Here is a 25,090-nt window from a genome sequence, read left to right on the forward strand (position 1 = left end):
CTCACTCCAGTCCAAAATGGTTGACCGCTTATTTTGAGAGCATCTTTCCATCATGGCAAACACCCCACCAAGTTAGCTTTCTCTCATTCTTTTAAACTTTAAAGAATTATGACCGAGAATACTCACTAATGTGACCTCGATGACTACATTTGCTCCTGTGCCAATGTATATAGGTTCTTGTGAGCTGCAACGGTTGGTGGCAGTTATAACTCAAACTCCGAACAGGAACCCAGTAGCGGCCTCTGATACATGATAGCCGCACAATGTATCCAAAGAAGCAAAGAGAATTAGCAATAAAATAGCCCAATGCATCCAAACAGCAGAGGCAGGTTTGGGGTTAGCAACACAGCAAACCGCGCGGCCTGACTGATGGAAAATGAATGCAGAATTGAATCTCCATTCCTGTGCTCCATCTCTGCCTCCACGGAACATTGAGAGCAGCAGTGGCCATAATAGTTTGCACACAAGGATGAAATACGGTCCATTTACTACCTTGGACGGCAGCAAAAATAAATTAGGTTTGAATTTCAGAAGTGAATTGCCTTTGCTGTCGGTCGCTTGCAGAGAGACTCACATCATCTGAGAACGGAACTTCCTATCACACTGAAACAGTGGCTCTCAATCACCCATTTCACCCGATCAATACTCATATTCTATGCGCAGATTTTAGAAAAACAGTTAAGGTACACAAAAATGCTGGAGAAACTCAACGGGTGCAGCAGCATCTATGGAGCGAAGGAAATAGGCAACGTTTCGGGCCGAAACGTTGCCTATTTCCTTTGCTCCATAGATGCTGCTGCACCCGCTGAGTTTCTCCAGCATTTTTGTGTACCTTCGATTTTCCGGCATCTGCAGTTCCTTCTTAAATAAAAATAGTGATCCTGCTGAAATGTAACAATATTCTCCAACTGCGGTTGGGGTCCACAGATTCACATCCGTCATAACCAAAGGGGGCCTCCAAATGAGGACTAAAGCTGTTTTGTTAATCAAGATTACACAGCGCATCCAGTAACAAGAACTTCCATTTTACGCTCTACCTTTAATGTAGCAGTCATGTCTCACGGGATTTCAGAATGGTCTTAATACAGTGTTATACGTACGTGCTGCAAGCTTTTATTGTATACATCCTTTCAATCTTTAAACCCATAGGGCTGTAAATAGTTTACAAACTTTAATTAAACTAAACTTCACAACGCCATGCCAATTGTTTTCTTTTAGAGTTGCACTTCAGCTGCGACCGTGTTTACTGTCCATGATTCGCAGAAGCTTTACCTTAAAACAAAACTATTATTTTAGTTTAGTTTACAGAAACAACATTAAAACTGGGCCCTCTGGCCCACCGCGTCCATGCCGACCATCAATCACCCGTTCTCACTAGTTTGTTGTTCATCCCATTTTTTCCCAACCACTCCCCACACACGAGGCAGCAATTTACAGAGGGCCAATTCGCGGACAAACCCGCGCGTCTTTGGGATGTGGTGAGGAAATTGGAGCGCCCAGAGGAAACCCACGTGGTCACAGGGAAAACACAGGGCAAACTCCACACAGACAGCACCCGAGGTCAGGATCGAACCCAGGTCTCTGGCCCAGTGAGGCAGCAGCTCTACCAGCTGTGCCGCAAAATCACTGTTTTGTGATAGTAAAATGTAATTCTGTTTTTAACATTAGCCTTGGAGACTCAAGGTTTATTGCTGATGTCTATCAAGGGTGTCATTAGCCAATGTTCCTCACATTTCCCCCAGCCGGTTTACTGTTTTGTGATGAGTTAAAACATGTTTCCTGATTTTATCTTTGTTTACACTGTTTGAGGATTCTTGTTGCTCCTCAATATTCCCCTCACTTTAAACCTGAATTTGCTGGGAACTTATATCCCATCGGCACACAAAACGTACGGCATACAAGGACCTCACCGAGCCCACAGTAGAAAGAGGTATGATCCAGGACATAACGTGCTGGAGTAACCTATGGGGTCAGGCTGCGTCTCTGGGGAACGTTTCAGGACGGGACCCTTCTTCAGGCTTGAATTCTTGAATCTGCAGAAGGGCCCCGACCCAAAACTGTTCTCCAGGGATGCTGCCAGACCCGCTGAGTTACTCTAGCACGTTGTACCCTTTTGCATAAAGCAGCACCCACAGTTCCTTGTATCCACATTAATATATGATCTAGGGTGGTAATTAGATGGAGATCTCCATCTTTTCTTATTCCTCTTTCTCTCTGCTGCACTGCGTTGGTAGCTGAGGGGACTATTTCTCCTTCTTTACTACTCTATTCTTTCACTTTTTCCTTTCTTGCTTTCTCTTTGTTTCCTTTTTTCCATTTTTTTCAATTTAGGTTATAAGGTTCAAAATGAAGCTGTACAATAATTGTATAATTCTAGATGCCGAACGTTTGATCTTTGTACAACTGCTTCTAATAAAATAAAAATAAAAAACAAAAATAAAAATAAAGGAAGGATGGTAATTAGTTTTCTATTCAAACTAGACAGGGGCAGGTCCTGGTGCACACTGAACACTCAATTTGTTTTGTTTAGGGAGGGGAGTAAAGGGCACATGAAGCGAGTGCACTACAGGAAACCCTTGCAATAACAGTAACAGACTTCTATATAATGGATTTTGGTTATAGTAGACCAAGGATCCTGTTGCACTATCTCTCCCCCCCCCCCCCCCCCCCCCCCCCCCCTACTTCCGCCAGTCACTTAATGAAATGGCGCCGTGTGGCATGCTTCCAAAGCGAGAGCGGAGAGAACAGGCAGCGTGAAGGCGTGCGAGTACTGGACCCATCCAAAGCCAATTAATCTACATGCCTGTATGTCTTTCTAGTGTGGGCAGAAGCTAAAGCACCCGGGAAAACCCATGCAGTCACGGGGAGAACATACAAACTCCATGCAGACAGCACATGCAGTCAGGATTGAACCCAGGTCTCCAGCGCTGTAGGGCAGCAACTCTACCACTGCGCCACTGTGCGACCTCCATCCAGAATTTCAAATGCAAACAAACAATTTTAGTGTCAGCACAAATGCACAGCTGAAGTTTTGAACTGCTGGCACTGCTCAGATAACAGCTCACAGATATGGAAAAGGAAATGGCCTTGAATAGACTCGTGCTGATAAAACTACTCATGTCACCCATGTAATGACCAGCCACTCAGTTCCCAGCTCTGTCATTTGACTTGGATTCATCAGCCTGAGTTACAAAGCAGATTGCCAGGTCTGTGCTGGCTGCAAAGTGCAGGGACCAGTGACAGCGAGGCTGGAGTGCAAAGAGTGAAGGGAAACCGACACTGCAGATGCTTAAGATGGGCCAGATTGGCGATGACTGCTTTTCAACCATGAGACCATCGTCACGGGGGAATTAATAATCCCAAAACTTCTCCATGTTGGTTTGGTTTTAACCCTGCATACTCTGAAAGAATCTAACACATCAGGCTGTTATTTTGCACATCTGCTACTCTGTGCAACAATATTTAGTTGCCTCAGGAAGGTATCACACCAAGACAGAGCACCCCCAGTTTGCAGTGAAGGTTTCTGAATGAGCTAGGCCAAGAATATAGCAGAGTCAATGTCAATTAACACCATGGAATCAGGCCCTTTGGCCCAATTTGCCCACACCGACCAACATGTCCCATATATACTAGTCCCACCTGCCTGCATTTGGCACATATCCCATTAAACCTGTCCTATTGTGTACCTGTCTAAATATTTCTTGAACTTTGGAATATAATAGATCAGTATCACTCATGTTATGAGTCATGCCTTTGTAGTTATGCCCACTTACGTTTACAGTAATCCTCCCTGCCTGTTTTCCCCTAGAATTAGAGAAACGTGCTAGCATGAAATTATCTATGCTATGTAGTTAATGAAGTCTTTGGACCTTTATCATGGTGTAAGGCTTCAGTTATTACCAAGCCGTAACTCAACAAATCGTACCTGCCTTAACTACCTCCTCTGGCAGCTCGTTCCAGATACTCCACCCTGTCTGTGGAAAAAGGTGCCCCTCATCTTCTTATGAAATTTTACCCCCTTCACTTTAAACCCATGTCCTCTGGTTCTTGATTCCCCTACTCTGGGTGAGAGACTGTGTGCTTCTACACATTCTATTCCTCTCATGATTTTGTACACTACAGTCAGATCACCCCTCATATCGCCTGCGCTCAAGGCAATAGAGTCCCAGCCTGCTCAACCTCTCCCTATAGCTCAGGCCCTCATGTCCTGGCAACATCCTCGTAAATCTTCTCTGCACCCTTTCCAGAATTGCCAGATCATTCTGTTTTTCCAAAGCAAAACACTAAGGGGCCCGATGTGGGTGGGCCACAGTTCAGAGACCCCTTGACATTGCACACTAAATAAAATTTGGTCGAAGCCCATGAACTATTTACCTGAATTCATCAGTTATCAGCGAACTATTAAACTTAAAGTGATGAAACATCATAACTTGTCATGAAATTGTTAACTTGAATACACTGCATTTATAAATTTCATTTTAATACGAAGTATTAAAATATATTTTAAATTAAGGGACAGACAACCACCCCCACTGATATATTGCAAAGTCAGTTATTATACCACAGAGCGCAGTGCAATAAAGAACTATTACCGACCCTGCCCTTGTAAAGTAGCTCCTGAAATTAAGCAGCATTTCCCAACTAAATAATAAATAGGGAGGAGATCATCGGTGATTAAGTGCATGGCAGGATGAGGAGAGGCTCCGCAGCAGAGAAATAAATGAGAGAGAGGTCAGAACTCAAACAAGTTGAGATCATTGGTAACACAGAGGCAGTGTGCTGGCTGCCCATTTCAGAGTTTGATGATGATGTCAGTGTAGTTCAGCATTTCTTATTGAAATTCATTCAGGAATACATCATTTCCGCAGTCTCTGGATACACTGAGAGAACGGAGCACACAATGCTGTTGTTTTGAAGTCAGGTCAATGAAATAACCAGAGGCATACTGTGTCCAACATCAGGAATAGCAATGGCTCCAATCATTTAGGCTTCCGTTGTGCGCTGTTGAATCATCCGATTTTCCACTGAGGTTAGTGTGTTAAAGGGGAGTCGATGGGAGTTGACACTTTAAAGAAGAGCCAGGGTATTTTTCACTTACCGGGAGCGACAGTCTGCAACATGTTGGTGTCTACTCGCTGCGTGCTGGTTAAATGATGCTGGCTGGAGCCGGAGAACATGAGGTAGAGGGCTACATCGTCTTTCACCGCTACATCATCCTCACCCAAGAGCACCGACAGGACAGACTCCCCCTTTGGGAAAAGCAAAAAAAAGAAACAGGGTTGAAAAGCCAAACATATAATTCATCATGAATATCGTCAATTGGAAAATTCAGGCTATTTTGTAGTTTTGCCACAAATAAAGTTACTCCTTCCAAGGTTTGACTCATCCATGAACAATGCTCAATATTACTGCTTAAAACTATTCCTTCTTCCTAGGTTACATTTCTGAGAACTTATAATCTTGAAGATGTGAAGGGAGGTTGGTATGTGGAACAAGCTGCCAGAGGCAGGTACTATAACACCATTTAAAAGATATTTGGACAGATACATGGATCAGAAAGGTTTAGATGGATACGAGCCAAACGTGGGCAGGTGGGACTAGTGAAGATGGGACATTTTAGTTGTCATGGGCAAGTTGGGCCAAAGGGCATGTTTCTGTGCTGTATGATTCTATGATTAATAAAGAACCCACTTTGCAGGTTAATTAAGATTCTCAACTTTTTATGATCGCAGAGTTAATAATGAAGAGAAGGAATTGGCGATGTTTTGGGTAGAGAGGTCTGAAGAAGAGTCTCGACCCAAAATGTCACCCATTTCTTCTCTCCAAAGATGCTGGCTGTCATGCTGAGTTACTCCAACATTTTGTGTCTATCTTCGATGTAAAACAGCATCTGCAGTTCCTTCCTACACTTAAAATCCTTCTAGTTTTTAACTAACAGCGGAGGACATTGCCTAAGTGAGCTGTATAGGGTAAAGCCAGCTCACCGCCACCTACCCCCAAGGATAATCAGGGTTGGGGAATAACTGCTAGTCTTGCCTAGAGTTCATATACTGTGGATGAATGCAATGGAAATTATCCACATAATGTTATTGTTCCACAGCACCTGGTCTCCAATCACCTCATGACAGAACATTGGATCAAGGTCCTGTTTCTCGTAAATCAACAAGAAACCCAATTTGCAGCAAACATCTCACTTCAAAATAAATCATACAAGGGTACTTCCACTGCTTCAAATGAATGGAATACATCTCCCACACTGTCGACCCAATCTGTCAAGCATCTTGTCTAAAGAAGGGTCTCGACCGAAACATCACCCATTCCTTCTCTCCAGAGATGCTACCTGTCCCGCAGAGTTACTCCAGCTTTTTGTGTCTATCTTTGGTTTAAACCAGCATCTGCAGTTCCTTCTTGCACATCTTGTGTGCAGTGTTGGGATTAAGCATTTGGCTTTATGAGTCAACTCAGAAAATGGTTGAGAGCTTCTAGCTCCTAGATTTTAATATTACCAATGATCTTACATGGACCGCCACCCTGGGAATTAACCTGATGAACCTACGCTGCACTCCCTCAATAGCAATAATGTCCTTCCTCAAATTAGGACACCAAAATTGCACACTATACTCCAGGTGTGGTCTCACCAGGGCCCTATACAACTGCAGTAGGACCTCCTTGCTCCTAAACTCAAATCCTCTCGCAATGAAGGCCAATCATTCGGATAATAATCTGCCTTCCTGTTCTTGCCACCAAAGTGGATTTATCCACATTTAACAGAATAGACCCGTTATAATGCAAGATCATCCACCTGTGATGGTAATGCAATTTCTCTCTCAGCACAGATGATGCCCAATCTGCTTAATATTCCCAACATTCTTTGGATTCAGATTTTCTGCATTATTTAAGTCAGTATATACTTGCATGCTTTTCGAAGCAGCTCACTCAACTAAGACCCCATCCTCAACATGCAGTGACTACTGCATCACTTCTACAAAATGCACTTTGTTCATTCGCCTAGCTACAGTGCCCTCCATAATGTTTGGGACAAAGACCCATCATTTTATTTATTTGCCTCTGTGCTCCACAATTTGAGATTTGTAATAGAAAAAAATCACATTGTCAGATTTTAATAAAGACCATTTTTATACATTTTGGTTTCACTATGTAGAAATTACAGCAGTGCTTATACATAGTTCCCCCCCATTTCAGGGCACCATAATGTTTGGGACACAGCTTTGGTCCTCATCTTGATAAACAACAATAAAAGTTTCCAAAGGTGATGGAAAGACTGGAGGAAAGACTAGGTGCTGAGAGCTATCTTCTACATGCAATAAGGAGGTAATTAATCACACCTGACCAATTACAAACATCTGTGAAGCCATGTGTCCCAAACATTATGGTGCCCTAAAATGGGGGGACTATGTATAAACACAGCTGTAATTTCTACATGGTGAAACCAAAGTGTATTAAAATGGTCTTTAATAAAATCTGACAGTGTGCACTTTAACCACCTGTGATTTATTTATCTATTACAAATCTTAAATTGTGCAGTACAGAGGCAAATAAATAAATGATGGGTCTTTGTTCCAAACATTATGGAGGGCACTGTATTTTTGACTGTACCATCCAGTATTTCATCTTTTTACCTCGGATTTCCAATACCTGCCGTTATTTCCATTCACTGAAAGTAAAATTACTGAGAGTTTCATACGGCAATGAAGTGATATCATGATTCTAGAGGAAGTTGGGAATTAGATAGGCTGCAAGACTTCTTTCAAAGTTAGTGAACAGTCCACTGATTGCAGGGTATCTTGCCAAACTTAACAATGAAACCCAAAAGCAATGCACCTCAAGTATAAATTTGGAAGGTTTTGGCATCCAGACAAATATCTGAAGACCTTTTGTGACCAGGCATTATTGAGAGATTACTCTCCTGAGCACAAAACTCGCCTGGAAAGCTGAGAGTCAGAAGCTTCCTCTACATTGAGTATGTGCCGCCACTGTGAATATTTTACATTTTGTTTGAAAACTTTGTTGACTCTAAGCCAAGAGGTGTTAGAAGGTTATTTCCTATTTTTCCTGTCTCTAATTATCAGCTTTGCTTTGGTGAACACATCCAACTAAATTTTCTCTGGACATCCAAACAGAACAACTGGGAAATGTATAAGCACTCTTGCTGCTTTCTCAATATAAATATAGATAGACACAAAATGCTGGAGTAACTCAGCGGGACAGGCAGCATCTCTGGAGAGAAGGAATGGGTGACGTTTCGGGTCGAGACCCTTCTCCAGACTGATCCTTCTTCAGTCTGAAACGTCACCCATTCCTTCTCTCCAGAGATGCTGCCTGTCCCGCTGAGTTATCTCAGAATTTTGTGTCTAGCTTCCATGTTCCTCCATTCTTTGCACATCTATGTGCCTATCTAAAAGCTTCTTGAACACCACTATCATCATAAGATCATTAGATCATGAGATAGGAGTAGAATTAGGCCATTTGGCCCATCAAGTCTACGCCGCCATTCAACCATGGCTGATCTATCTCTCCTCCTAACCACATTCTCCAGCCTTCTCCCCATAGCCTCTGACACCCGTACTCTCATAGCTCCCATTGCCACCCATCGCTGCGCTTTCCAGGCACCCATCACTCTGTGCAAGCAAAAACATGCACATCTCCTTTAAAATTTACCTCCCTTTTCTTAATGCTCTGCCCTCTAATCTTTGAGATTTAAGCATAGACAATAACTAAAACTAGGTTGCAAAAATGAGAAGTGCAGAAAACAAAAATATAATCTTGGCAGGAAGTGCCTGAAATTATATTTAACGAAAGCATCAAAATGTATCACAAGGTCATCAATTAGATCGTCCTTATCCAGACCAAAAAGAGTTGGATTTAGCTCTTAGCGCTAACGGAATCAAGATATATGGGGGAAAAGCAGGATTGTGGATGATCAGCCATGATCATATTGACTGGCGGCGCTGGCTCGAAGGGCTGGATGGCCTACTCCTGCACCTAATTTCTATTTTCTATGTTTCTATATACAAGTTTAAAAATAAACTAGTGCACGGGAGACTGCTCAAGCTTAGATTTAGATGAAGTGAAAGTACAAATGAATTTCTACTTGGCTTATGAAAGTCTGAAAAAAAACCCTTAACAGAGTCAGGTGCAGATGTTTGCGATTTTCCTCGTTAGTCTAACAAGCGCGGGTACAAGTGTGCAATCTATCAGCACACAGCCTTACCCGCCCACCAAGCCAGATCGCCCATCATTTCTCTGCCCTTGCTGCACTTGACAATCAGTTCCTGACAGCAAGAGTGCCAAGGCAATCAGCACAAGATAGAACAGACACTCAGCTGGGAGACAGCTGGAGCCAACATTTATTTGCATTTCTCGATAAGAGAAAATGAAGGCTTCAGAAAATAGGCTTGCCTATTACATGAATACAAATCATGATCTACTTGGCACTAAAACAGAGTTTTAAAAAATAACGTGATAAACCTTGACTAAAAAAAGAAAAAAAAAATGCAACCAGAACTGAAGGAAATGATTCAGTTATCTAATTATTTTGAGACGCGCATAATTAAACAGGAATGTTATTTGAGAAAGTACCATCAAGCATCATTTTATCACAGAGGCACGAGGAACTGCAGATGCTGGTTCACAAAAAGTGCTGGACTAACCCAGCAGGTCAGGCAGCCATCTCTAGAGAACATGGATAGGTGATGTTTTGGGTTGGGATCCTTCTTCAGAATGAAGAAGGGTCCCAGCCTGAAACATTAGGTAGAGGGTGGCGAATCTGTGGAATTCATTGCCCCAAACGGCTGTGGAGGCCAAGTCAATGGGTATTTTTAAGTAAGGATGTCAGGGGTTATGCGGAGAGGGCGGGAGAGTGGGGTTGAGAAGGAAAAATAGATCAGCCTTGATTGAATGGTAGAGTGGAGTTGAATGGCTTAATTAGAGGGCTTAATATAGGGCTAAATGGCATAAATCGGCTCTGAGGACCTATGAGCTTATGAACATTATCTATCCATGCTTTCCAGAGATGCTGTCTGACAAGTTGGTTACTCCAGTTCTTTTTATGCCACTTTATCATATACAAGACAAATTATAAAAATAAAAATAAATTTAGGAATATCTTAAAATGAAGGATGTCGGGGAGGAATTCAAGTTTTGGTACTTGTCAGAGGTGGCTTATTCCATTAGGGGGATGATCAAGAGACCATGAGTATACTGAGAAGGTGATGGAGTTGATGGAGATTGCAGGGAAAGGAAAGAGGAAAGAGAGAAGAATCTGAGAAGTTGGACAAGCATTTTAAAACCCAGCCATTATTTATCTCGGCGTCGACAATAGACAATAGGTGCAGGAGTAGGCCATTCGGCCCTTCGAGCCAGCACCGCCAATGTGATCATGGCTGATCATCCGCAATCAGTACCCTGTTCCTGCCGTCTCCCCATATCCCCTGACTCCATTATCTTTAAGAGCCCTATCTAGCTTTCTCTTGAAAGTATCCAGAGAACTAAATGGCTTACCCCTTATTCTTAAACTGTGGCTCCTGGTTCTGGACTCCCCCAACATCGGGAACATGTTTCCTGCCTCCAGCGTGTCTGAACCTTTAATAATCTAATATGTTTCAATAAGATCCCCTCTTATCCTTCTAAACTCCAGAGTATAAAAGCCCAGCCGCTCCATTCTCTCAGCATATGACAGTCCCGCCATCCCAGGAATTAATCTTGTAAACCTACGCTGCACTCCCTCAATAGCAAGAATATCCTTCCTCAATTAGGGGACCAAAACTGCACACAATACTCCAGGTGTGGTCTCACTAGGGCTGTACCTGCATGCTTACTTTCAGATGACAGCAAGCATGTAGAAGAGTGTTTAAGAAAGAACTGCAGATGCTGTAAAAATCGAAGGTAGACAAAAATGCTGGAGAAACTCAGCAGGTGAGGCAGCATCTATGGAGCGAAGGAATAGCTGACGTTTCGGGCGAGACCCTTCTACAAGAGTGACGTGTGAATGAGCTGCAGAGTTCTGGATGCAGAGAGGTTTACAGAGTAAAATGAAGATACCGACTAGGAACAAGATTAGAGGCATACGGCATGGAGGAGGTTGCCTGGCAGATTAGCAGGCGCAAAGCCAGAGTCACATGCTGTTGGAGATGGAAATAAAAACAACATCAATCCAACCCATATTTGTAGATCAACTAATTTTAGAAGACAACGGATCTGTTGAAAGTTTCATAAAGAAGCAGGTTCTTAAGAGTTTCCAATGGAACAGCAATGATACTAGGCAGCTGCCCGTGTGCACTTGTGTGAAATTGTGCCATATAAAATGTCAACCATGAAGGTCATCGACTGAGCCTCAACAAGTGTTTCATGATGCTTCCAAAAATACTTCTGCACTCCCGAGACTCGCTATCCAGTAATGTTGCTCTCCCAGTCGCTAAACAATGCAAGAGGTAGATGCATTAACAAAGTCAAGTGGCTGCAAATGTCAAGTTTATGTGCACTTTAAAAACTGAACAAGGATCTTCTTTCAAATTGAGAAAGGGGGTTGCATGGAAAAAGGCCTCTGTGCAGACAACTCCAAAGCAGGCAAAGCAGCAGTTGTTGTGGATCCTGATCTTGGGTTTCAAAATGACAGCAAGATTGAGAGCGGGGATGCCCCAGGTTATAGGTCAGAAGGAAGAAAAAAGTATCGCTCTCTTGATTTCAACATGTGATATAGCACATTGAGTGCAGTGCAAAGGTGAGATTTAAGTTTATTGGAAAAAACATTCCAGGTGGCAATTTATCCTGAAAGGAACGTTACAATTGCAGAACATGCTTCTGATGAGCAGTCGATGTCCAAGTCAACAAACTTGATTATTAAATAAGGATAAGACGCTGGAATCTAGAGGAAAACCCAAAGTGTTGGAGGAATTCAGCAGGTCAGGCAGCATCGGTGGAGGGAATGGGCAGGCTTTGTTGCAGGTTGGAATCTTTCTTCAATACGTCGCATTCTGAGGTGGACAGGTCCACGGACCCAAGTTCAATCCTGACCTTGGATAATGCGATGAGCTTGCACTGTCAGTCCATAGCCATATGTGTTTCCCACAGGTATTGCATTTCTACCCAGGGATACATTAGTTGGTTAAGTGGCTACTGTAAATTACCCTTTAATGCAGCCAAGTGGCCACATCTTCCCATCTCCACCCCTTTCTGCTTTCCGCAGAGACCGTTCCCTCCGAAACTCTCTGGTCAACTCGTCCCTTCCCACTCAAACAACCCCCTCCCCGGCTACTTTCTCCTGCAACCGCAGGAGATGCAACACCTGTCCCTTTGCCTCCCCCCTCGACTCCATCCAAGGACCCCGACAGTCTTTTCAGGTGAGGCAGAGGTTCACTTGCACCTCCTCCAACTTCATCTACTGTATCCGCTGTTCCAGGTATCAACTTCTCTACATCGGTGAGACCAAGCGCAGGCTTGGTGATCGTTTTGTTGAATACCTCCGCTTAGTCCGTCTTAACCCTACCTGATCTCCCGGTGGCTCAGAACTTCATCTCCCCCTCCCATTCCCAATCTGACCTTTTGGTCCTGGGCCTCCTCCATCGTCACAGTGAGGCCAAGCGCAATTTGGAGGAACAGCACAGAATATTTTGCTTGGGTAGTTTACACCCCATCGGTATGAACATTGATTTCTCTAACTTCAGATAGTCCTTGCTTTCTCAGATTCAGATTCAACTTTAATTGTCATTGTCAGTGTACAGTACAGAGACAACGAAATGCAGTTAGCATCTCCCTGGAAGAGCGACATAGAATATGATTTCAATAAATAAATCTATTTACATGCATACAGTCATAGTGTTTTTCCTGTGGGAGGAGTGTCCGGGGGGGGTGGGGGTTGATTGGCAGTCACCGAGGTACGTTGTTGAGTAGTGTGACAGCCGCAGGGAAAAAGCTGTTCCTGAACCTGTTGGTCCGGCAACAGAGAGACCTGTAGACCTCCCGGATGGTAGGAGGGTAAACAGTCCATGGTTGGGGTGAGAGCAGTCCTTGGCGATGCTGAGCGCCCTCCGCAGACAACGCTTGCTTTGGACAGACTCAATGGAGGGGAGCGAGGAACCGGTGATGCGTTGGGCAATTTTCACCACCCTCTGCAGTGCTTTCCGGTCGGAGACAGAGCAGTTGCTATACCATACTGTGATACAGTTGGTAAGGATGCTCTCTATGGTGCAGCGGTAGAAGTTCACCAGAATCTGAGGAGACAGATGGACCTTCTTCAGTCTCCTCAGGAAGAAGAGACGCTGGTGAGCCTTCTTGACCAGAGTTGAGGTATTGTGGGTCCAAGAGAGATCATCGGAGATGTTGACCCCCAGGAACCTGAAGCTGGAAACACGTTCCACCTCCGTCCCGTTGATGTGGATGGGGGTGTGCGTGCCGCCTCTGGACTTCCTGATGTCTACAGTGAGCTCCTTGGTCTTCTTGGAGTTAAGGCCCAGGTTGTTGTCAGTGCACCATGCTGCTAGGAGCTGGACCTCCTCCCTTTAGGCCAACTCATCGTTGTTGCTGATGAGGCCAATCACCGTTGTATCCCCATTCCCTCCCCTTCCCAGTTCTCCCACCATTTACTGTCTCTGCCTACATTCTATCTCTGTCCCGCCCCCTCCCGACATCAGTCTGAAGAAGGGGCTCAACCCAAAATGTCGCTCATTCCTTCTCTCCAGAGATGCTGCCTGTCCTGCTGAGTTACCCCAGCATTTTGTGCCTACCTTTGATTTTAACCAGCATCTGCAACACGTCAGAATCCATTGCATGTTTAACTTCAAAATAACCTTGATCGGTATTCATTTAAGTGGTAATTATGGATGGGCATTAAATGCTGATCTTGCCAGAGGCAACCCACGTCATGCATATGTATAACAGAACAAAGGATGAGGGGGATCTCATTCAAAATTGCAGAATAATGAAAGGCGTTGACAGAGTGGATGTGGAGAGGATGTTTCCGGTAGTGGGAGAGGCTAGGACCAGAGGGCACAGACTTAGCATTAAAGGATGTACCTTAGAATGGAGATGAGGAGGAATTTATTTTACCAGAGGGTGGCGAAACTGTGGAATTCATAACCACAGTCAACTGTGGAGGCCAAGTGATCGGTTATCTTTTAAAGGTGGAGTTTGACAGAGCCTTGATTAGTACGGGAGTCAAGGGTTAAAGGGAGAAGGCAGGAGAATGGGATCGTGGGGGAAAAATAGATCAGCCATGATTCAACGGTGGAGCAGCCTCGATGATCTGCATGGGCTAAAGGGCCTGTCCCACTTGCCGATTTTTCCGGCGACTGCCAGCAGCATTGGCTGACATATCAGGTCACGGAAAAATTTGCGACGTGATGACGCGCCGCTGTTTTTTTCAGGTGGCGCGGCATTTTATTTTGTCGCCACTGGATTTTGAAATGTTCAAAATCTTTTGGCGACACTGATATGATGCCGGCAGTCGCCGAAAAAAATCGCCAAGTGGGACAGGCCCTTAATTCTCATGATCTTATGGAAACACAGGCACACGAGTAGATTGTGGATATTGGAACAATAAACCACCCCACACTCATAGTGTACCTGGTCATTCTATTCTCATGGAAGGCAGTTGAAACAATTTTATTCATTGCACTGGAATCCATCGAGTTAAAATTTGCACTGGCTACAGGATAAAGCTCCCCAACCAATGCCAACACACACACACACACACACACACAAATCAAGATGTCAAAGGTGTCGGAAGGCAGCAATCAATTTCCAACTGCCTGGCAGGCCAAGTCTCTTCAGCTGGTATCTGACACATGCCAACCAATTAGTACCCAACAGCTGCTTGGACGTGAGCAACGTTTGCCAAACCCAGCATCTCCAACAAATGCAGCCCGAGAAAAAAACAAAAAACGGTGAGGCCAATTCATCTTCCTCCACTTGCCAACTGTATCTGCTCACAAGATACAGCTGCTCTTCAGGGTTTAAATTGCAACCATCAAAAAGAAAAATCGTCGATGGCTTTGGTTCTATCTGTGGATAACCTTCTGCCGTGAGAGGTCACAAACAAAATTTGAAGTTAAATAAGCCTTCGGAACATCAACTCAGAATTAAACACCGATACTGATGGAGCCTGTGGTAAATGACTATACTGTAGACTAATCTGTTCTAACTGAAGATAGACACAAAATGCTGGAGTAACTCAGCGGGACAGGCAGCATCTTTGGAGAGAAGGAATGGGTGACCTTTTGGCTCGAGACACTTCTTCAGACTAGATGGGGAAAGGGGGAACGAGAGATATAGACAATGTAGAGAGGTAAAGAGCAATGAAGGAAAGATATTCAAAAAAAGATATGCATCTCCAGAGATGCTGCCGGTCCTGCTGAATTACTCCAGCTTTTTGTGTCTATCTTCGGTTTAAACCAGCATCTGTAGTTCCTCCTATTCTAACTGTTCAACTTCAATGAAATAGTATGGGAGATTTTCCATTTCAATCCCCTTCTATGAGCCCAAATTAACCAGCGAAGAGTCAGAACTGTACAGCATGGAACCAGGCCCTTCAGCCCACCTTATCCACTGGGCTAGTCCCATTTCCCTGCGTTTGACCCACTACCCACTCAACCCTTCTCATCCATAAACCTGTTCAAATGTCTTTTAAAAGTCATTCATGTATCTGTTTTTATAGCTTCATCTGGCATCCATTTCCAGATATGGAATGTATTACTTTATTGCCATATCACAAGGCACAGTGAAATTCTGCGAGAGTTGTGGACTGTCTTCTTAGTGGAAAGGTTGCCCCTGAGGTTCCTCTTAAATGTTTTTCCTCTCACTTTAAGTCTATGCCCCCTAGTTTTAGAATCCTCAACCCTGGGAAAAGGGCAGGGATGATTCACTTTACCCATGCCTCTCATGTTCATGTACACCTTAATAAGGTTACCCTTCAACCTCTTGCCCTTCAAAGAAGAGTCGCAACCTATCCAACTTCTCCCTGCAACTTAATCCCCCAAAAAGATGCAAACAGCCCTGAAATTACTCCAACTCACTCTATACAGGTGCACAACCTTTTATCCGGAGTTCCGGAAACCGAAAAACTCCAAAAACCGGCCATTTTTTACAGGATGTTGTCTGCACACCAAAGCTCGCGTTTGGCGCCAAACTTGACCCGAAACGACCCACGGTCAACCCAGGTCCGTACTACTGTAGCGGCTGCCTCCTCCCCGGAGACCGGGGAGACACTTAAACATCTGTAAATCATTGCTTAAATGTTAGTCAGTTAGTTTGGAGGGCTTTTATGTGAAGGGGGGGGGTGAAGGGGTAAACTTTAATTCTTAGTCCTCTACCTGGTCGGAGAGGCGGGGAGCGGTCAATGCCTTACCGGGTCGCCGTGCAGTAAGCTCCGCAGCGCTGGGGCTGCGGGCGTCCGGCCGCAGGCGGCGCCGGTTGTAGCTCCGACACCGGCAACTCTACCCCTGGCTGCGAGGCGCTCCAAATCAACCGCCGCCCGCGCCCGGCCGGACGCCCGCAGCCCCTGCTCCGCGAATGTTGGGAGTCGGCGGCGTCGCAGCGCTGGGATACCAGCGGGGAGCGGGCAATCCCTTACCGGGTCGCCGTGCGGTAAGCTCCGGAGCGCTGTGGCCGCCGACTCCCAACATTCGCGGAACTGGGGCTGCGGGCGTCCGGCCGCGGGCGGCGCTGGATTTGGAGCGCCTCGCAGCCAGGGGTAGAGTTGCCGGGGTCGGAGCTACAACCGGCGCCGCCCGCGGCCGGACGGAGCCCCCAGCTCCGCGATGTTGGGAGTCGCCGACCAGGTAGGGGACTAAGAATCAAAGTTTCCCCCTTTACCCCCCCCACCCACATAAAATCCCTCCAAACTAACTGACTAACATTTATGAAATGATTTACAATGATTCCCCGGTCTCCGGGGAGGAGGCAGCCGCTCCAGACTTTTCAAGCCGCCCGCGCTACCTTCCTAATCTACGCTAAAAATCCTCCATTCGGAAATCCGAAAATGTCCGAAATCCGACAAGTGTCTGGTCCCAAAGCTTTCGGATAAAACGTTGTGCACCTGTATATTCTAATTTTAAAAATAGGCCCCATAGCTGAAGTGTCCGTGTCACGGGGCTGGAAACTGGAAGTACCCCGAGCTAATTCTGCTACCACCATCATCTATTGCGTCAAGTGATGGCTTCCACTGATTGTCGCCGGAAGCTTGCGTCCTTTTCAGGACGGATGATGACAGCGAGGTCAACATTTGTAACAAGATGGACACGAAAAGAAGAAGAAGAAAAAATAAACTGACAGATGGTTTTTCCAGCAAAGCAAGAACAGCTCAACATTTATCTATGCGGTATGAATATGAAGTGAAAAGATGTGTCAACGAGGGTGAACAGTCAACTGGGATTGAATGCACAGTCATGGATGGAAGCTTATTCTTTATTACACTGGATATGAGTCAGTATTTCTTGCTGGCCAGCTTCTTCTCCATATCCAGCCCTCTTGACCCCAATTATTTTGCTGGGACCCTTGCTTACGCTTGAGCAAGAGAGCATTTACACTATCATGCTTGTCCCATGTACTCCAAACTGCAGTTTAAAGTAAACATGGTTAATTATCGCCAGGAGCACAGCCCCAGGCTGACTTTTTTTAAATCACTTCAATGCCTTTTTAAGGGAGCAATATTTTCTCAGTTTAAATGCAAAACTATAGGTCATAATAATAGATATGACTTTGAATCAGAGGACTGTGGCGGCACAGTGGTACAACAGTAGAGTTGCTGCCTTACAACGCCAGAGACCCGGGTTCAATCCTGACGTGTGCTGTCGGTACGCGATCCCTCTGGCCGCGTGGGTTTCCTCGGGGTGCTCTGGTTTCTTCCCACATTCCAAAGAGGTCCAGGTTTGTAAGTTTATTAGCTTCAGTAAAATTAGAAATTGTCCCTAGTGTGGGGTGACAGTGCTAAGGTAGACACAAAATGCTGGAGTAACTCAGCAGGACCGGCAGCATCTCTGGATAGAAGGAAAGAAGTCGACCCAAAACGTCACCCATTCCTTCTCTCCAGAGATGCTGCCTGTCCCGTTGAGTTACTCCAACACTTTGTGTCTATCTTCCATTTAAACCAGCATCTGCAGTTCTTTCCTCCACAGTGACGGTGCTAATGTACGGGGCGATCATTGATTGGTGCGGACTCGGTGGGTCAAAGGGACTGTTTCCGTGTGGTACCTCTGAAGATTAAACACTGGAATTAGTCTCTCTACCTTGCAAATCTTTTTTCCTTCCTTGAATCATAACTAAATTACTGTTTGTGCGAGCATATTCTCCAGAAGTGGCTGGCTTGTTTCCATTTTCCATTAAAGTTGCGATCAGCAGGGTGGGAAATCAGCTTTGTTACCACCTAAAAAAGTTTTACATTCAGATCAACATGGCTATAAAAATAAATTATTCAAGATCTTCAGTAAAACCAATCCCTGATGCAGGATAGGCACAGATTAAATAGATAATTGCAGACAAGGTCTGAAAGTATTACATGCAAATCAAGCAGAATATCTGGCAATTAAAATTAAAACTGCAATTCATACACCTCATTAAGTGGAATATATTAAAAGGGAATAGAAAACTAGAATTGATTAACCAGAAGGATAAAATGTTACTCCCACAATTTTTATTGATGAAATATTCTGTCTTGCATGATTGCTCTCTTGCGAAGGACAATTTATATTGTTAACTCTGAAATTCATCTGATAGCATCGGGTTGGGAAGGGGGAGGTAGTAGAAAAAAAGGATAAGTATTGAGGCTTCTCAAGTGGATGAACGTTAAAAAAATATAAGATTAATCTGATATTGGGCAATCAGATAGCACAGCACAAACTAATAGAGGTTATTCCATTGGAAGAAACATAGAATGTGTAGGAAAGACCTGCAGCTGCTGGTTTAAATCGAAGGTAAACACAAAACATTGAAAATAGGTGCAGGAGTAGGCCATTCGGCCCTTCGAGCCAGTACTGCCATTCATTATGATCATGGCTGATCATCCAAAGTTAATACCCCGTTCCTGCTTTCTCCCCATATCCCTTAATTTCATTAGCCCTCAGAGCTCGGGAAGAGAATGGGGAACATTCAGAAGACGTCTGAAGAGGGGTCTTGACCCGAAATGTCACCCATTCTTTCTCTCCAGAGATGCTGCCTGTCCCGCTGAGTTACTCCAACATTTTGTGTTTATCTTTGGGTAAATTAGGACCAGTCAACATGGTGTTGTCCATACCAGGTCATGCCTAATGAACTTGATTGAGTTTGAGATGGGCAATTGGTGAGGTAAGGCAGTGGATGTTGGTGCCATAGAGTTATACACCATGGAAACATGCTCTTCCACCCAACTTGCCCACGCCGACAATCCCCTCATGATGTTATACAAACTCCGTAAGATCACCCCTCATCCTCCCAGGAATAAAATCTAACCTCTCCCTATAGCTCTGGCCCTCGAGTCGTTGCAACATCCTCATAAATCTCTGGAATGTTGGTGGTTACAGGCAGACCCAAGAGAAATATTTAACATTATGAAAGGCGTAGATAGCATAGACGATCAGAACCATTTTTAAAGACAAAGGAGAAATACAGGGGTAAGTGTTTATATGCAGAGAGTGTCCGGTGCATGGAATGTGCTGCCATGAGGGGTGGAGGCAGATACAATAGTGGCATTGAAGAGACTAATGGCCCTGTCCCACGGTACGAGTTCATTCCAAGAGCTCTCCCGAGTTTAAAAAAAAAACAAAAAAAAACTTGTGGTAAGCACGGAGAATGAACGTAGCGGGTATGTCGGAGCTCGGGGACGTCTCTTAGCAGCTCGTGATGCTAACAGCAGGTACTCGAGTAGACTTGCTAACGGCAGGTAAGCTCGGGAAGAATCGTGAAGATTTTTCGACATGTTGAAATATGTCCACGAGAGCCCCGAGGACCGACAAGTGGCCATTACCGTAAATCTCCGAGTTCGAATCAGGGCAAACTCGGGAGAGCTCTTGGAATGAACTCGTACAGTGGGACACGGCCATTTGATAGCCATGGAGATATGCTTAGAATGGATTGGTGTGAATCACAAGGAGATTACTTTTACATCATGTTCAGCAAAATCATTGTGAAGGGCTTGATCCTGCATTGGTCAATGTTCATTGTTCAAACCAGCAGTGTTGCATTGCTATTCTTCAGATTCCACAGATCTTCACTTCAAGTTCTGAACTCAACAGAGATGCATGTGAGAGCCCACAAATTGGACTTGGGGCCTCTTGACTAGAGAGAAGCATTGAAACTAACCAGATGTTCCAATTCCAGACACCCGCCACTCTACCCATTCTAGGTAGAGATGGTTATTGTCCATGGAATTTATAGAATAGACTAGGGTAGTGCCTTTCCCCAGAATGACTGCTCCAGGAATGGGAATCTCATTGCTCATTCCCATTTGATTCTAACATTATAGTCTTCCCTTGTTTAATGACATTGATACCTAATGTCCTCATTTCAGGGGGCAGGCTGAAAAGGTGAGGGTGAAGGGTGAGGCTGAAATCAGGAGGTTTCAAATGGGTGCCTCTGACAATCAAACCATAATTCACTTTTCCCATCTCCCATCTCCACGCATGAATCCATTGCCCAAGAATGGTCTGCCATTCAACGTTTAACAAAGATAGACACAAAACGCTGGATTAACTCGACCTGAAACGTCACCCGTTCCTTTTCTTCAGAGATGCTGCCTGACCCGCTACGCACTTGCAGCAACGGGGTAGATAGGAAGATCATGAATTCATCCTTCGCATATGAGATGTCCTTTTGAGAGTCTGATGACGGAGGAAGGAGATGCTCGTGATATCTGGTGGTCGGTGGTTACAAGTGTTTTTGTATGTTCTGGACAATGGGCAAGAGAAGAGGGGAGAGGATGACTGGGGAGAGAGTAGTTCTTGTTTATGTTGGCTGCTCCCCGAAGCAGCACGAAGTGTAGATGGAGTTGATGATGGATGGTGAGGAAAGGCTGGCATCCACGATGCACTGGGCTGTGCCCACACTTCAGTAATTAATTACTTGTGGTCTTGGGCAGAACCGTAGCCAAACTAACCTGTGATGCATCCGGATAAAATGCCTTCTATGGTGCTTCTGCAAAACTGGTACGTCATGCCAAATATCCTCAGCCTTCTGAGGAAGCAGATATGTTAGTTTGTTTTCTTGGTGTGGCGTCAAAATTGCGCACTCTGTTTTGCGAAGGAGCATTTCAGAAGAAGGGTCTCGACCTGAAACGTCGCCTATTTCCTTCGCTCCATAGATGCTGCCTCACCCGCTGAGATTCTCCAGCATTTTTGTCTACCTTCGATTTTCCAGCATCTGCAGTTCCTTCTTAAACACTACACATGTACATGATTCCTTTCAGGATATCCAAGGCAATTTATGGTCAATGTACTTCTGTGGTCGAATTTCATGAGGGGACTGTGCTACCAATTAAACCACATTGAATCAACAATCCAAAGGTAAACACTCTCTGAAGAAGGGTTTCGGCCTGAAACGTTGCCTTTTCCTTCGCTCCATAGATGCTGCTGCACCCGCTGAGTTTCTCCAGCATTTTTGTGTACAATCCAAAGTTAATGTTGGAAATGGAGCCGTCATGTGGTCAGAGAATGGAAACAAGCTCTTCTGCCCAACTTGCCCATGCCATCCAAGATGCCCCACTTACATTAGCACCAACCGCCCATATTTGGACAACATCCCTCTAAACCTTTTCTACCCATGTAAAGATTAATAGATTTTTTTAAAACTCTGCAAATTTAAACCAAGCTGCCAATTTCAAATACATTCCAGTCTCTAAGCATTAAAGGCTAGAAATTGGATTAAAAAATCCTACCTTTACAAAACAAAAAGCAACATTTACAGCAATATTTGAAATGTTTGCACTTATTTCCTGTCTGGTGCCACCCACTGGGAAGTTGGACCAGGCGTTTCCTGTCACAATTCACCAAAGCTTTGGTGCAATTTCCCGGTCATGTGTCATAGATGGGACGACAACAATCTGCGTGGTATCACCAACCTTAGTGCCAGCAGCATCCAGCACAGTGCGAGCCAGTTGTAAGCTGATGACTGACTGCAGCTCATCGACTCCTCAGTCTGTAGTCGATGTTGTCAAGTGGGGTCTTCCTGACATTTCCCCCCTCCTTATTCTCCTCCTCCTAGGGCAGCACGGTGGCACAGCAGAAGAGTTGCTGCCTTACGACGCCAGATACCCAGGATCAATTCTGACTATGGTTGCTTTGTGTATGGAGTTTGTGTATGTTCTCCCTGTGACCTGCTTGGGATTTCTCCGGGTGCTCCAGTTTCCTCCCACACTCCAAAGATGTACAGGTTTGTAGGCTAATTGCCTTTGGTAAAATAGTAAATTATCCCAAGAGCCCCCTCTCTTTGGCAGCACAAGGTTTACTCTAATATTTCTTACAGCTAGGAATATTCTTCTAGGAAGGTTGTCAGAAGTCTGCCACATTAGGGGGGTTGATCTGCCCTTTCACGCAACATTTGTTTAATGATGGAATAAGAGTGGAGCCAAATTTCTGGGCATATTTAGAAATACATATTTCTCCAAATACCAACTTTGGTCAAATATTTTCAGTATTCATGCCACAGGAGAAAAGGATAAAGAATGACATGATTTAAGAGATCCAAGACAAAAAGTTAGAGAATAACGAGGCATTAAATAAAACCCGAGCACATAATTGAAAATGATTTGGGTTATTTTTAGTGTTTTCATTAAGAGTTCACTCGCTGTGAGTAAGGAATGTTATAAACTTGCACAAGTGACTTTGGTGTTTTTCAATTTGCTCTCAAATGCTACACATTTCAAGGTTTTTCATCTGATTATAAAACAATGAGTCAAATAAGGTCAGACTATGCAGACGGAATGGTTCTCCATTTACTTAATCATAAACTTGAACCAAATATTGATCCTCAAAGGGGAAATAACAGCATATCTTTGCAAATTCATTTCAGGTATATGGGCAGTTTGCTATGTGGTAGTTACAAGCCTGAGAAACAAACAATAACCGGCATAGTCAGCAGGTAAGGCAGCGTAAATGAAAGAGAACCAGTTAACAACAAGTCTGCAACACGTCCTTAATATTCTGATTAAAAATTTTTAAAAAGCAGATGTTGTAAACGGAGATGCTGGAAATAATCTGCAGGTCAGGCAGCATCTGTGGGAAGAGAAACTTGCTATTAAAAGTTCCTGAGCTGAAACTTAAGGGCCTGTCCCACTTGGGTGTCATTTGCAGGTGGCGCGCCAAGATTTTGTGAATCCCGAAATCCTGGGGTGCCGTGCGCGACCGCGCGCCACTGCCCACGACACCACGCGCGCATCACAACGCGCGCATCGTGTGTCATGACGTGTAAACGATGCCACGTAAATGACCCGCAAATGACGCCCAAGTGGGACAGGCCATTTATTCTATTTGTTTCCCTTTCTATGGATTTTGCCTGATTCTGCTGAGTTTGTCCTGTTTTTCAGCTTTTAAGTCACACGGTAAGGAAACAGGCTCTTCGGCCCAACTCGTTCTTGTTGACGAAGATGTCCCATCTAAACCAGTCCCAAGGCAGGACAGGGTGGTATTTCAGTGCCTTCATGTCTGACCCCACTCATGCAGTTACTCCAGCATTTTGTGGCCATCTTCGGTGTAAACCAGCATCTACAGTTCCTTCCTACACATCCAGAGATACTGCCTGTCCCACTGAATTACTCCAGCATTTTGTGCGTATCTTCGGTGCCCCAGTCATGATCTGCTGTTGGTGCGGAGATAGTCGTGGTGTCATACAGCACGGAAACAGGGCTTTCAGCCCAACTCATCCATGCTGACCAAGAAGCCCCACCAAAGTTAGTCTCATTCGCCCACATTAGGCCTCTATCCCTCTAAACCTTTCCTATCCATGTACCTGTCCAAATAAACATAATAGCTGCATAATAATCGGTGTCTGCAATTTTTTTTAATTTTCAATGAATGAAACACCACAGGTTTTTGGTCTTTTCATGGATACCACAGGCATACCTTGGGATACGATTCGACTTCATTTTTGGTAAGCAATAACAAAAGCAGGTAATGGTAACAACACAACATTCACTTGTTTAAGAGGGAACTGCAGATGCTGGAGAATCGAAGGTTACACAAAAAAGCTGGAGAAACTCAGCGGGTGCAGCAGCATCTATGGAGCGAAGGAAATAGGCAACGTTTCGGGCCGAAACCCTTCAGGGTTTCGGCCCGAAACGTTGCCTATTTCCTTCGCTCCATAGATGCTGCTGCACCCGCTGAGTTTCTCCAGCTTTTTTGTGTAACATTCACTTGTTTAAACTCTCTACTAATTGGAACAAAACCAAACCCCTGTCTATACAAGGAACTGCAGATGCCAGTTTACAAAAACAAAAAGACAAAGTGCCCAAAGAGTAACTCAACAGGTCAGGCAGCATTTGCGGAGAACATGGATAAGCAATGTTTCAGGATGGGAGCCTTTCCTCAGGCCATAGCCCCGTCTTGCCATTGTGCATGTCTGCCATCAGCTCAGTTGAGAACTAGATCAGCATCGAACCTAGTTGCACAGGTCAGGAAAGAGTTAATGGATCATGGCCGAACAGAGTCAGGGAACTGCAAAGGGCCGCTGCATGTCTAGACCAAGTACAGGAGGAAAGTCAAACAGAATAGCTGCTCTTGATCGGTATTTTCTATGTTTCCATGTAACCAGTAAGCCAGACCTAGTTGGGTCCTGGCACAATTGTACTGAGACGACTAATTTTCCCACAGCTAATTTTCCCACTAGGCTGGTCAATTCATTGACCAACACATGACAGAATAAACTCAAAAACTGTGGATTTGTCCTTGAAGTGTCGCCAGTTAATATATTGGCAGGTGAAGCAAGCTCAGCCTTTTGGCCATCAATACTGTGGAATGCAAATGCAAACGAGCAAGTGGGAGCTCTTCAGAGAGTCTGGCGAGTTGACTTAACAGCTGAAAGCTTTGTGCATTCACGAGGGAGCTCTGGGATGGATTGCTGGCCCTCTGGGCCCGAACAACTGCCAACTGACAGAGTCCAACATAACAAACCTTAG

At 44.6% G+C, this 25,090-nt stretch overlaps 1 protein-coding gene across 4 annotated transcripts in view; it reads right to left on the reverse strand.

Annotated features, from left to right (window-relative positions):
* LOC129712758 (A-kinase anchor protein 13-like) overlaps nucleotides 1-25,090 on the reverse strand; it is a 387,357-nt gene that overhangs the window by 258,701 nt on the left and 103,566 nt on the right. For all 4 annotated transcript variants that reach the window (XM_055661466.1, XM_055661468.1, XM_055661465.1 and 1 more), the window contains exon 4: nucleotides 5,099-5,249. In XM_055661466.1, the coding sequence (XP_055517441.1) occupies nucleotides 5,099-5,249 (151 nt within the window). The remainder of the gene's footprint in view (nucleotides 1-5,098; nucleotides 5,250-25,090) is intronic.

The sequence above is a fragment of the Leucoraja erinacea genome, chromosome 33 (assembly GCF_028641065.1).
Source record: "Leucoraja erinacea ecotype New England chromosome 33, Leri_hhj_1, whole genome shotgun sequence".
NCBI classification, from domain to species: domain Eukaryota; kingdom Metazoa; phylum Chordata; class Chondrichthyes; order Rajiformes; family Rajidae; genus Leucoraja; species Leucoraja erinaceus.